This window comes from Carassius gibelio, chromosome A1, assembly GCF_023724105.1.
Source record: "Carassius gibelio isolate Cgi1373 ecotype wild population from Czech Republic chromosome A1, carGib1.2-hapl.c, whole genome shotgun sequence".
Lineage (NCBI taxonomy): Eukaryota > Metazoa > Chordata > Actinopteri > Cypriniformes > Cyprinidae > Carassius > Carassius gibelio.
The window spans coordinates 20,649,659-20,663,159 of record NC_068371.1 but is presented as its reverse complement, the minus strand read 5'-3'; the positions used below and the strand labels follow the sequence as shown (position 1 = coordinate 20,663,159).

Here is a 13,501-nt window from a genome sequence, read left to right as displayed (position 1 = left end):
GGGGGGGGGAGAAATACTACAGTATATTACGTAAATCCTATTGATTTTATTGATTTTTTTTTTTTTACTTGAATAAAGTTACTTGTAAACAAATGCAGTAATAAACCACTTTTTTTAATTAATTTAGTTTTTTTGTCATCCCTGTATATATCTATTAAGTTACATTTGAGAATATTTTTTTTTTTTTTTTTTTTGAAAGAAACTCCCTATATCTTTACTTCATGGCTTGGCACTGCTCTCTTCCTTGCCTTCAAAAGAAACACTTATGTGTGTCTGTTATTCTCAATCTCAAAAAAAAATCTAATTGTGAATGAAATGCACAGAATGCATCCATGTCATTTCACGTGTAAATGACTAAGTTAGGCCTGACAATTTAACTGACTATCTAACTGACTTACTCTCATGCATTAACAAGTAACAATAGGTTACTGTCGTAACCCCGGTTCTCTGAAACATCGAGTGGAGAGATCCACCTATGGGAAGGGCATCCGTACCTGACCTCTGCAGAAGCATCCAATTGCACCAAGTCTGGCTAGACAGACAGAAGCGCGCAGCCAATGCCAGGTAAGACCCCGCCCCCTTACCTAGGGGTATAATAATGGCTGCAGCGCTGCTATTCTCCAGTAAGTATATTCGCTTCTCGTGTGGCAAGCGGGGCAACGCTGGTGGATCTCTCCACTCGATGTTTCAGAGAACCGGGGTTACGACAGTAACCTATTGTTCTCTTTCATCATCTCGTGTTCGAGATCCACCTATGGGAGAGACATGGACAGCTCCCCGATTGCCCAATACACTCACAGTGAGGTTCTGAAAGCCAGAGAAGGACGGTCGCCCCAAAGAGGCGGTGCCTGACACGTCCTATACTCATGAACCTGCAATACTGATGCACAATCGTGACTACTGTGCATATGCAGCACATGAAAACATTTTGCATCACACACATGATAACCAATGTGCATATAATTACACCCAGAAAAGGACTGTAAAAACATGCTTAGTGACAGGGATGTGCATGGCCAGCCAGCCCATTCACTCCGTCGTCACCTCCAACAGGGTTGCAGGGAAGGGCTAAGCAGACCCCACCCCTAAAACCGAATGTGCTACCGAGATATTGGTGACATCCAGCCGGTAATAACGCACAAAGGTATGAGGAGAAGCCCAACTAGCAGCGGAGCAGATGTCCTTTAGCGACACTCCCCTAAACAAAGCCCAAGAGGTGGCAATGCCCCTCGTGGAATGAGCTCTGATGCCCCCTGGTGGCTGCATACCCTTTGATTCATAAGCCAAAGCTATAGCATTCACAAGCCAATGTTAGAGGCGTTGCTTAGAAATAGGATTCCCTCCATGAGGGGGTGCCCATGAAATAAAGAGCTGGTCGCTCTTCCGGAAAGCACTGGTCCTGTTCATATATGTCCGTAAGGCACGGACGGGACACAGAGCATTTAGCCTCTCATCCTCCAGGGAGGAAAAAGGTGGAGGGTGAAAAGCGGACAGCTCCAACACCTCCGAAGTGAACGCAGGGAAGCACTTCGGCATGAAGGCCGGATTAGGCCTAAGGGAAACCATATCTCCACTAAGAGAGAATTTAGTGCACGAGGGATGAACCGAAAATGCATGTAGCTCACTGACACGTTTGGCTGATGCCAAGGCCAAGAGCAAAGCTGTCTTGAAGGACAGCAGCTTTAGGGAAATACTTCCAAGAGGTTCAAAAGGATATTGAGACAGAGCCTCCAACACCATGGAGAGATCCCACTCAGGAACCGTCCTCCTGATGACTGGCAAGCGGCGACGGGCACCCTTCATAAATCTGCGGATTAGAGGATGCTGCCCGACTGTTGAGCCCTCAAAGCCCACATGACAGGCCGAAATCGCAGCCAAGTAGACCTTAATTGTGGAAAAAGACCTGTCTTTTTCTAGGAGGTCCTGGAGGAAACACAAAATATCAGGAACTGAGCACTGATAAGATGTGAGACCACGCCCATCACACCACCCTTCGAACACTCGCCACTTACTGCCATACAAGGATCGCGTAGAAACGGCCCTGGCATTCTGTATAGTAGCAATCACACGCGGCGAAAGCCCAAGTGCGCTTAGGTTCGTCCTCTCACGGGCCAAGCCCAAAGAGCCACCCTGTCCGGGTGCGGGTGATAAATCTCCCCGTTCGCTTGGGACAATAGATCCGTGCGGGGGGGAAGGCGCCACGGCTCGGCATATAACAGAGGGATTATCTCCGCCAGCCATGGTGCTTTGGGCCACCTGGGTGCTATCAGAATGAGAGACAGGCCCTGCTCTCTCACCCTGGCCAGTGTAGGAATTATCAGGCACAGGGGAGGAAAGGCATACAGCAGCACACTGGGCCACGGGTGGGCCAGTGCATCCACCCCCCACGTCCTTTAGCGAGAAGAACATAGGACAATGGTAGTTTTCGCGCGAGGCGAATAGATCTACGGTTGCCTGTCCGAATCTCATCCATAACACAGCCACTATCTGCGGGTGAAGGCGCCAATCTCCGTAGATTGGGTTTCCCCTTGATAGAAGATCCGCGCCTCTGTTTAGAAGGCCCGGAACATGAGTCGCGCGTAACGACAGGAAAACCCGTCCGCTCCACACTAGAAGCTTTAAGCTAGAGCGTGAAGTTTCGACGAGCGCACGCCGCCCTGACGGTTGATATAAGCCACTGTCGTGGTATTGTCGCAGCGTACGAGCACATGATGTCCCTGCAGGCGAGGCAGAAAATGATTCAGAGCTTTCCATACGGCCATAAGCTCTAAATAATTTATGTGCGCTGAACTTAGTCTGCTCGGCCACAGACCGTTCACCGTTCTGCCCTCCTGGGTGGTGCCCCAGCCTGTTAAGGACGCATCTGTCGTCACAACTTTCCGCATCATAACCGTCCCCAGAGGGGTTCCCTGTGCGTAAAAGTCTGCGCTCTTCCAGTGGCGCAAGGCTGCCGAGCAGGCGCGCGTCACTATTACAGAGCGGCAAAGATCGCGCGTCGGGCTGAAATGTAGTGACAAAACCCATTTCATGAACGCTCTCATTCTCAGGAGTCCCAGCGGTACAACCTGGATTGATGAAGCCATAAGACCCTGCAGCCTGAGGCATGTGCGATATTGTACTTTCGCCCCCTCTCTGAACTGCGACAGACAGTTCATTAGAGAGAGAACGCGCTCTTGAGAGAGACGCGCTCGCATGGAGACTGAGTTCAACTCCAAACCCAGGAAAATGACATTCTGACTGGGTGTAAAATTGCTCTTGCTCACATTCACTCTGAACCCGAGAGATGTGATGTGCGTGAGCACACGGCAGGTGTCCTGCAATACTTTCTCTTTCGATTCGGCTACGATGAGCCAATCGTCTATGTATGTCAGAATCCTCAGACCTGACATTCTCATGGGTGCTAAACCCGCCTCCGCACACAGACAGAAGCACCGGGGGCTCAGACTGAGCCCAAACGGCAGAACTGTGAATTCGTAACATGTGCCTTGGTAGGCGAAACGAAGAAACTTCCTGTGTGACGGATAAATGCTTATATGGAAGAAAGCATCTTTCAGGTCGACCGATGTGAACCAGTCGTTCGGTTTTATGGCGCGGGCGAGCGAGCCATGAGTCAGCATTCTGAAATTGTATTTCCTCAAATGTTTGTTCAACACACGAAGGTCCAAAATAGGACGGAGAGCGCCGTCCTTTTTTGGGACCAGGAAATAACGAGAATAAAATCCCTGATTCATCAGACTGGGGGGCACCACTTGAATCGCTCCCTTGTTTAGGAGGGAGGATATTTCCTCTTTCAGAATGTGTGAGGCGTTCTCTTCCGTGTGTGAAGAGAGAACGCCGTTGAAATGCGGGGGTTTCATTGCAAACTGCAGTCTGTATCCCTGCATTATAGTACGCATCACCCACTCGGGAGCCGAAACAGTTCGCCAAGCCCATTCGTGACTTGCGAGCGTTCCCACCCGAGCTGCAGCGGGGCTGTGTAAGCCCAGCTGGTTTATTTGTGATACAATGGCGCCATCTAGTGGACACCCCAGGGGCACCATGCAGGGGTTCAGACAGATTTCCTCTCTCTGCAGAGAGAGATCCTCTCTCCGTAACGAATTCATTTGATTCGTTTGTTTTAATGTGTTTTTTGTTTTTTTGTGTGTTTTGTGTTGGGGAAACACTGGGGCCGAAGCCTTTATTGGTTGGGTGAGGGGAACAGAGTGTATGCGGTGTGGTGACACTGCTTTTGCACTTTTCCTCACAACAGGCCCCCTGAACATGAGGGGGGAACACACACCGTTCATTAAACACATGGGCTGGGCAGCCTCGAACGGGGAGGAACCGATCCATCCACGGGAGACCCTGCGTCTTTTGAACGGGGGTCCTGGGACAGGAAGAGAGTCCGAAGGGCTCGAGGCCCGTGAACGCGGACTCGATGTCCCCATCAACCGAACATCAGGCAGGCCGCTTACGTTTCGAGTCGATGGGGGAAGGGTTAGGTGGTTTTAGTCGATTTTCCCCAGTGCTTAGCAGGCGGTGGGTTATTCTGCCGTTGTGGGGGTTTGTTGCGGGGCCTTTCCTTGCCCTGGTGGAAGTGTCGTCCCATGGCTGGAATGTTTGGCAAACGCGCAGGGGTTGTCTGGCGTGGGGCCGCCTTCCTAGGGAGACATAATTTGAAGGCCTCGTCCTCCTTCTTTTTGTCGTCACACCGTTGTTGCATCAATGCGACGGCGGGACCGAAGAGAGCCCGGCCGGGCTCAACCGACGCGCCCGCGATGCGCCGCTTCTCACTGTCAGGAAGGCCTGACAGGTTAAGCCAGAGCGCGCGCTCTCCCACCACAGAAAGCGCCATAGAGCGCCCGGAGGCTTGGACGGCCTGCCGAGCGTTACGAAGGACGAGGTCGTTCACCGTGAGGATCTCCTTCCACAGGGGTAGAGAAGGAGTTCCCTTTTCTAGCTGTTGGCCTAATTCGTCCAAAAGCTCCGCCTGGTAGGCGGAGAGGAGAGACGAGACGTTGAGGGCCCTGACAGCCAAGGCCGAGGACTTGTATGCGGCCTGGTGAACTGAGGCGGAAAAACGGTCCATCTTGTTTGACAAGACCGGCTTAGGGGGAGCGAGCAGCCCGCCCTGAGTGGGGTTAAGGTGCCTGGCGATGGACGGCTCGATAGCGGGGGGGTCACCCATACCATGAGAAGCCATATCTTTTACTTCAAGCCCCGAAAGGCCGTGTTTGAAGTCGAGCGGGTCGCTCCAATTGTGCCTCATATGCTTAGCGCACGCTGGAAGGACGGGGAAGAGTTGTTTCCTCGGACCGGGAGGAGGTCCCAACACTTTCCCGTCGTAAATATCCCTCTCCTGGTCGGTGGCGCTCTGTGGAGCCGGCCACTCAATGTTGAGGCGAGCGGCCGCTCGCTCACACACTTCCAGGAGGATGGACTGAGGCAGGGCTGCGTGGCCGCTAGCCTGGGGAACGCCAGAGGGCGGGATGGCCTCCTCGTCCTCTGAGACCCCGAGAAGGGCCGCATCATCCTCATCGCCGGAACCGGCCGGTCCGTCGGCGAGCATGAGGTTGCCCGCGAAGATGTCCTCTTCGGGGAATGCGGGATTGGGCTGGTCAGCCCAAACAAGTGAGGATGCGCCCCGGGAGTCCCCCGGTAGCGCGTCGTCGTCACCGTGTCCCCCATCTGAGTCAGAAAAACCGAGCTCGGCGCACTGGGTCGCTGCAACTTTAAGACGGCGTCGTAAAAGCTTTCTGGGCAGCATAAGGCAATTACTGCAATTTTCCGGGTTCTCCAATGCTTCTTGAGCGTGTTTAAGGCCCAAGCAAACCACGCAGAACGGGTGAAGATCCTTAGCAGCGATTAGCGCTCCACACGCGGCCGGGCAGGCCCGTGATAGGCTATTCCCCGGAGAAGCGGTAGGTTTTGAAAGCGACATACCGGAGAAGAAATCGGAAAAATCCGTGGCGGGCAGCCGTGGGAGCAGGTGAACGACGAGAGCGTGGGCGGCTCTGAATGCAGAACACAGCAGAAAAAGGCTGAGAAGACGACAGTCACGTCTGGCGGAGGCTGATCGGTCGATATGTCCTCCTGAAGACACGAAGGTGAGCAGCGTAATCCAACCGAACTGTGTCAATGCAGAGATCGCGAGAAGCGAATGTCAACTGGAGAATAGCAGCGCTGCAGCCATTATTATACCCCTAGGTAAGGGGGCGGGGTCTTACCTGGCATTGGCTGCGCGCTTCTGTCTGTCTAGCCAGACTTGGTGCAATTGGATGCTTCTGCAGAGGTCAGGTACGGATGCCCTTCCCATAGGTGGATCTCGAACACGAGATGATGAAAGAGAACGTGTCACCATACAATTATTATTATGGAACATTCTGTGCATATTGTCATTTGGTGCAATCTTGCTATTTGGTCACTGTCACAAAATAAACTGATACAAAATATGCAAATCACCATGACTGTTTATTGTTTGAAAGCGCCCGCAGCGTATTTTACTTTTATTGTGTTTTATTAAACTTTGACTGAACATTCGATTGAAATCAACCACGACCAACGCGAGCAGAGCCTGACGGTGTAAAAATATTGATCTGAGAAAACCTTATAAACATATTAAACCATACATAAAGGTTACCTACCAGCTCTTTGTTCGGTGTTTTGTGATGTGTCGTTCTTGAACGATTCGAATCTTTAATGTGACTATAGGGAAGAACGAGTCGTCTCTATGACGGCGACATCACTTTGAAGGTTTTTTTTTTTTTTTTTTTTTTTTTTTTACAGTGGATTGTAATCTCCAAAAATTACCTTGTTGTATGATTTATGTCTTTTGAGTTCACCCTTCAGATTAGACTATAGAACTGTAGTGTTACTTGTTTAGGATTCAAAATGTTATTTGCTTTTAATTTATGTCATTATGTCCTTTTTTAGCAAGCATCTAATACATATATAAGACCAATTTAAGCAATTATTATACCAGCAAACTCAGAATTGGATAAAAAATTTAACTAGGCTATAAATACTTGGATTATTATATAGCCTAGTATTTATTTACTGATAGACAGTCAAAAAGACAAATTATTCAATATTTTATTTATAACAAGGTTTTATTTATTTATACAATAATAACACACCACAGATCCTCAAGAAACAGTTACAAAAACACAGTGACAGAAATGTCAGAAATAGCGTATGTGGCTGTCATGTGATTAAGGAATGATTTGAACCCGAAGACTTGTCAAACAAGAGGTGAGTTAGTCACAGACTGAAGACCCAGGTAAAGAATTAATTAATCTTTTCTGTATCTTTATAGCATTTTATTTTTGTATTGTTTGTAGTGTGATCAACGTTTGCGTAAGTACTAGATGTGTTGGGGAAGTAACTACATTTTGGTAAAATGAACGAAATGAATCGGAAAAAGATTCGTTCATTTTGCTGAACGCGACTCAAAAGTTCGAGTCGGTAAAATGATCAGAACTTCTCATCACTGGTGTCTCGACTTCCCACACTTGATAAAGTAAAAGTCCAAGTCCGCGACAAGCGGTTGTTTCTCTGACGACCGACGCTGCGGCTGCACTTCTTTGAATCGCGAACTTCAGTAGAGTCTATAAAATGATTGGCCATAAAATGAACCAATCACAAGACATCTTATAGGGGGGGCACCTGGGGTAATATAAAAAATTGCTGTAATATTAATAAAATTATGGAGAGCCTGCAGGAAGTTGAATTTTATTAACAGGAACATAAATTTGTTGAATTGCAATTCGAAAGAAACCAACCCGTTATGCATCCTGAAAACAAATAAAGCATTCTTTCGCTCTGGTTCACAAAAAACTGCCATGTTTGTATTTGTCACTTACACAAGATAAACAAGGCTTTAAGCCAACATTCAAAGTTTTTTTTGGCAAAAAAAAAATGTATTTAGTAAAAATGACAGCTGTTTAAATTTCTTTGAATTTCATTAATTTCTGCTACCTTACATATTACTTCGAATTAGATTTGAATTTCAATTAAGCGCCCTGTTTCCCAGATCAATTCAAATTTAAGAGACTGTCTCAATTCAATTCTGAATGGTGCACAACCTTGTTTACAGCATTTGCCTGTATAAATGTTAATTCTGATTTTAAGATTCCTTATTGTCCTTATTGTTTTATTTATTTGTTTTATTTGTTTCCTTATTGTATTGTTGCTTCTGCTGCCTGTCATCTTAAGACTACAGCATATAAATACTCACAGGTGGAGCATTTGAAAAAATTGGAAATAGAGGATCAAACCCTTGACAGTCCTTCTGTGGAGTCCAGAAAATCACGGAGACACAATCCCCCATATGACTCATATGAAATTTTCCTACTTGCCAAGTAAGTTTGAAGGAATCTCTAGAGAAATTATACTCATTATGATCGGTCTATTCACGGAAGTATTGCAGACCCCCAAATACATACATTTTCACAATATGTACTTGTTTAGAATTTAATTTAAAGTGTTAGTTCACCCAAAAATGTTATCAGAGTTTTATAAAAAAATTATTTGATCGTTCAAACTTTATCATTGGAGTCAGCAGGTGATGCATTCCTTCAGTCCAAAAGAAGTTAAATGAAAAGCGCCCTTCCATAAAAAACATGGCACGGTCTCACATGGCTCCGGGAGGTGAACAAAGGCATGCTGTAGTTACTCAATGCATTTTTGTTACAAAAAATATATTCATATCAGAGGAAGCCATAAATGTGTAATCTGAAGAAAAACTTGGTTTTAGTCAAAGCATAAACTTCATGGCACAAAAAAAAACAAAAAACAAAAAAAAACTAGGCGTTGCTTTTTTATTTATTTATTTATTTGTTAATTAAAAAGTATATTTAATTACAATATACCTAACAAAGTAATGGGTAGTTTAAGGTAATTACATGGATGAAGGTAAGGTTTCAGGGTAGGTTTATTGTTCATATTTACTTCATATTTTTTACATGTTAAAATGTTTTTTCTTTTTAAAGTCAATTTTACAAAATCTCATGCTTGTTTTATTTGTCAGTGCATTAGTCATACAATGTAAAAAATAAAAAAAGCAATTTAACCCATAAATGTAGTCTTGTTGGTACAGATTAATGTACTGATACAGCAATATGAAATAATATTTATAATAATAATAGTTAATTTAGATACTTTGTAGATAACCGTATGTGTTCTATATGTAAAGATTACTGCCAACACAATTTTATGCTAAAACACATATTAACAGTAGCCCCAACTGAATGAAAACCAATCAACAGATAATCCATCTGTAGTCCCTATCACAAAGAGTAGATGTTTGAAAAAGAGAGGGGACGTTTTGGGTTGTTTCAGATACCAGTTCTCTCCATTTTATAAAAAATCTGGATATGTCTTTCTTATTTGTAGCTTTATTTGTTTATGTTTATTTGTAGTAGTAAACATATGTGCATCATTCAAAATCTCCACAATAATATAAATTTAAATCAGCTAGCTAGTGATATGTGGCTTAATTTTACCCTGCAAAAAGTAGATGTGCTGGTATAAATAATGTTACTATTTTTAGGTTACCATTTTTTTTTCAGTGTATGATGTATGTTGTGAATAGGATTACATAGCAAAAAAACAACAAACAAGATTTTCTTAATGGTTAATGGTACAACTTTATTTATTTATATTTAATCACTTTTAGTAGACCCCTGAGGAGTCAGTAATAAGTAGAACAGGGTTAAACCCTACAAGACAAGAAAAAGTCAATGACAAGAGAAGTCTAGAAAAGAGGTCATGACACAGGCGAGGAAGGAGGCCGAGGTATGACTAGTGATGGAATCTCCCTTGGATTAACCAAGCCCTCCAACGTTTCTTGGAGCATAAGTTCTCCAGCTGTCTTATCCTATACAATAAATGATTATACTTTTAAATAATGATTACTCTTATTGTAGCCTATATCACCAGGATGGTCAAAAATCTGAGCAAAGACTGTTTGCTATTTATAATCTGACTAGAGAGGAGCGTATAGGCTTGATTAAGAAATGAGACCCTCAGCCAATCATCCTGATCCATTTCCTGTGTGTCATTAAAATTGAAAACAATCATAGTGGATTATGGAGATTATTAGCTAGTGTAGTCTAATGAAAGAAGTTATTAAGTCAGATATACACTGACATCCTTTAAAGTGGAAATGGGAGGAAGGGCTTATTTAATCATAAATAATAGAGGATTTGCTTAAATCCACCTTTAGATGCCCTCTGAAATGAAAGCCCCCTGTGAGTCCCACCCACACCTTTATTCCGCCACCTGGCTGTGGGGAGAGACCCGTCTAAGAGGAGGAGCCTGAGTTGGTCTTGTCCTCCCGGGTAACAGGGATGGTGTGATCTCCACGACCAGCCTCTATGCCACCAGTCTTGGGTCCATAAAGAGTAAGCAGGCCATCAGCAGACAGTGTGCAGGTGATAGCAGACTGGTCCACGTTAGAAGGCAGACGGTAGCGGCGGCGGAACTCACGGGAGATGTAGCCGTGATCATCCTGAGGAGCCAAACAACAAATATTAAGGAAAAGGCTACGTACATTTTCATAAACCCATCATGTACAGACAGCAGAGATATTACTACTGTAGCTCTTCACCTCATGACCTGAGCAAACACTCACTATTTGCTCTTAGTTGACCTGAAGATGTGCCTGTTCTATTGTTGGAAAACTCAGTGTGGTAGGAAGGTTTTGAAATATTTCCAGGAAAGATTAAAATCGGCCAAATTATTGTACTGTGGAATAAATTTGTAGAAATAGGAAGGAATCTAAATAAAATCCCTATTTTAGTAATCCACTTTCAAGTACTATTTTAAACGTTTTATATAGACAAGCATATAAAATCCATATTTAATTAATATAAATTATATTTATATATAATCAATGTAAAAGTAAATCCTCAAAATCTAGATACCAATTTTCATGTTGATAACATTTTACAGTAACGTCCATGTTAATAGTTAATGTTAGTTAATGCATTACTATTGCATGATCCATTCATTTTTTTACTAAATCAGAATCTTGTGGCAAATCAGTTTACTCTTTTATCACAAATATGAAATTATACATTTGACTTTTAGATTAGATTTAGATTAGTTTGATCCTTATTACATTAGTGTTGATTTGAGCCCATATACTGCCGTGTATGTATCAGTACAGTTCAACAAGCACTGCCCAAACCAGGATTTCATGTATCAGGTCAGACAAAACAACAGCTTTAGGTCAAGTCATTTTAAAACACTCTACCAATAAATCCCTGGAAAGATTAGCCACAAGCCCTTTACTTGTTTTTAGGGACACCAAAAGGCTATGACACAAACATTCAGAGAAATTGGCTCAAGTATTCCTCATCTGTGCTTCCCTTAATGCTACTGAAACATGCAAATAAATTCATAATACTGAAATAGTAACTATGGGGATAAACACAGTTTATTAGCACTTACCCTAAGTATTATACTGCAATACTGTTACATAGTTCACTGTACACTGATCATCGTGATGCAAAACAAGCTAAAGCACTGTAAATAAATCATTATTCAAACAAAGTGAATATTCAATTATTTAATAATTCACAACTGTACAGGTCAAATACCAGATTACTTTCATTATTAGAAAAATCAGTATAGCAACTGATGAGAATATTTGGATGGTCAATTTAATTTCATTGTAAGTTTCTTATTGCACACATACTTATTGAACACATTTCCTGTAATGTCTGAATGAGCTGTGACCTCACCTGTCTTTCTGCATGCCTGCCCTGGATCTCCACATAGTCATCTGTCACCTTGACATTGAGCTCATCAGGAGAGAAATGTTTCACATCCAGGTACACTGTGAATTTGTCTCTGTCAGACCTCACCTGCAGAAAAGGCACAATGCAGTTTCATCAGTGTGGTGTTGTTTGCTGCTAAGGATACATAAGGATTTTATATTATTTCAGAAAAAAAAAGAAAGAAAGAAACTATTGCCACAAAATGAATGAAAAAAAAATCTAGCTGGATATGATTCATAAATTATAATTTCACTGGTTGTTTCAACATTAGGTGAATAGTAGGCTGTTACTTAATTTCTTTCTTAATTCTTTTCTGTAAACTTAAGAGAAAGGGGTACTGGTCATTTTCTCCATGGACACTATACTTTTTTCTACTTCTCTCTCTCTCTCTCTCTCTCTCTCTCTCTCTTACAGTGTTGCATTCTCCAGTTTGTTAATTTCTCCCTTTAATGCTTTGGTGTGTCTTTTGTCAAAATTAGGCATTATTTTTCTTTTTTTCTTTTTCTTTTTTATCTTATTTGCAATTTAATTCCTGGAGTCTGGTAGGAAATACTCTAAAATGTATTTTCTGAAACCTTGTAGCATTAAATGTTTGAGTTTTACCTCCACAATATACTTCACTTTGAGGTGATACTAATTCTTTATATGCTCTTTGTCAAAAAGATGACTTAATGCATATATTTAATAAGCAACCCCTGTTTGGGCTTGAATCAACAATGGGATTTTACGATTCTAAATCTAAATCTTCTCAGTTCACAGTGAAGCAGGTCATTACCTCAGAGAAGCCCGCGTTGGAGGAGTCCAGCAAGCTGCGGAAGAGCGAGTGTCGATGGTAAGGGCTGAGACTTGAGGCAGCGAAGGGAAAGAGGTCATAGTCGAACAGGCCTTCTCCAAAGAACTGGTCGAAGAGGCGGGTGGGGTAGCCCAGGGTGCGTCTAAACCAGGGATGTTGGATGGCAATATCCATAATGTCAGGCTTGGAAATTCGCAGCTTGGATTAGCTAAAAGTAGACTGGAAATTTTAAACCTGTTGTGACTATTTGCACCTGAAAATAGGAAATTTTTCAAGGAGATGTGGACTGAAGGCAGGTATGAGGAGGCTGATAGCGGCTGGTACAGTAGACAAAGATCCCAATGATGTGCGCCGTTCCCAGTGAAGGCAAGCTGCTGGTTATATACCTGTGCTGCAGAAAGAGAGGCTTACAAGTGGATCTCTTTGGAATGGCATTATCTCATGGTGGGAACAGTGCTGTCAGCAGAATCGGTGTGGTGCACACTGACCTGAGAATGACAGTCTGGCCCTGAATGGCTCCCGGTAGTTCCCTGCTGGCAAGTAATCACCGGAAAATAAATGCCTGCCAAAACAAACCAGACCATACAGATGAAGTGATGTGGTTACAGAGCATTACCGATGGTGTGTTATAGCCTTGTTCCACCAAATGTTTCTTAGCCCTGACTACAAGTACAGGTCTTCAGAAGCATATTTCCTCTTCAAAACAGAAGCTTTACTAAAAAGTACATTTTAAAAGTTAAAAAGTACATTTTAAAAGTCTGGAAAATTCGTTAGAAGCTGACCCAAAAGATAAATTTTTGATCATTTTTCATGTTGCTACAGAATACAAATCATGGACCACATAAAGAGAGGGACTAGTCGGGGGAATGTAGCACATGAGTCAAATTGCCATGCTTTGCAGAATAACCCTAGACATCAGTACGATCAGTGTGTGTTTTTAAAATGA

At 43.4% G+C, this 13,501-nt stretch overlaps 1 protein-coding gene across 1 annotated transcript; it reads right to left on the bottom strand.

Annotated features, from left to right (window-relative positions):
- Positions 1–9,601: 9,601 nt before the first annotated feature.
- LOC128015399 (alpha-crystallin A chain-like) lies at positions 9,602–13,072 on the bottom strand. Its single transcript, XM_052599215.1, has 3 exons — positions 12,538–13,072; positions 11,727–11,849; positions 9,602–10,489 (listed from the first exon to the last, which is right to left on the bottom strand). The coding sequence occupies exons 1-3, from the start codon at positions 12,727–12,729 to the stop codon at positions 10,283–10,285; spliced, it is 522 nt and encodes a 173-aa protein (XP_052455175.1). The 5' UTR covers positions 12,730–13,072; the 3' UTR covers positions 9,602–10,282.
- Positions 13,073–13,501: the final 429 nt, after the last annotated feature.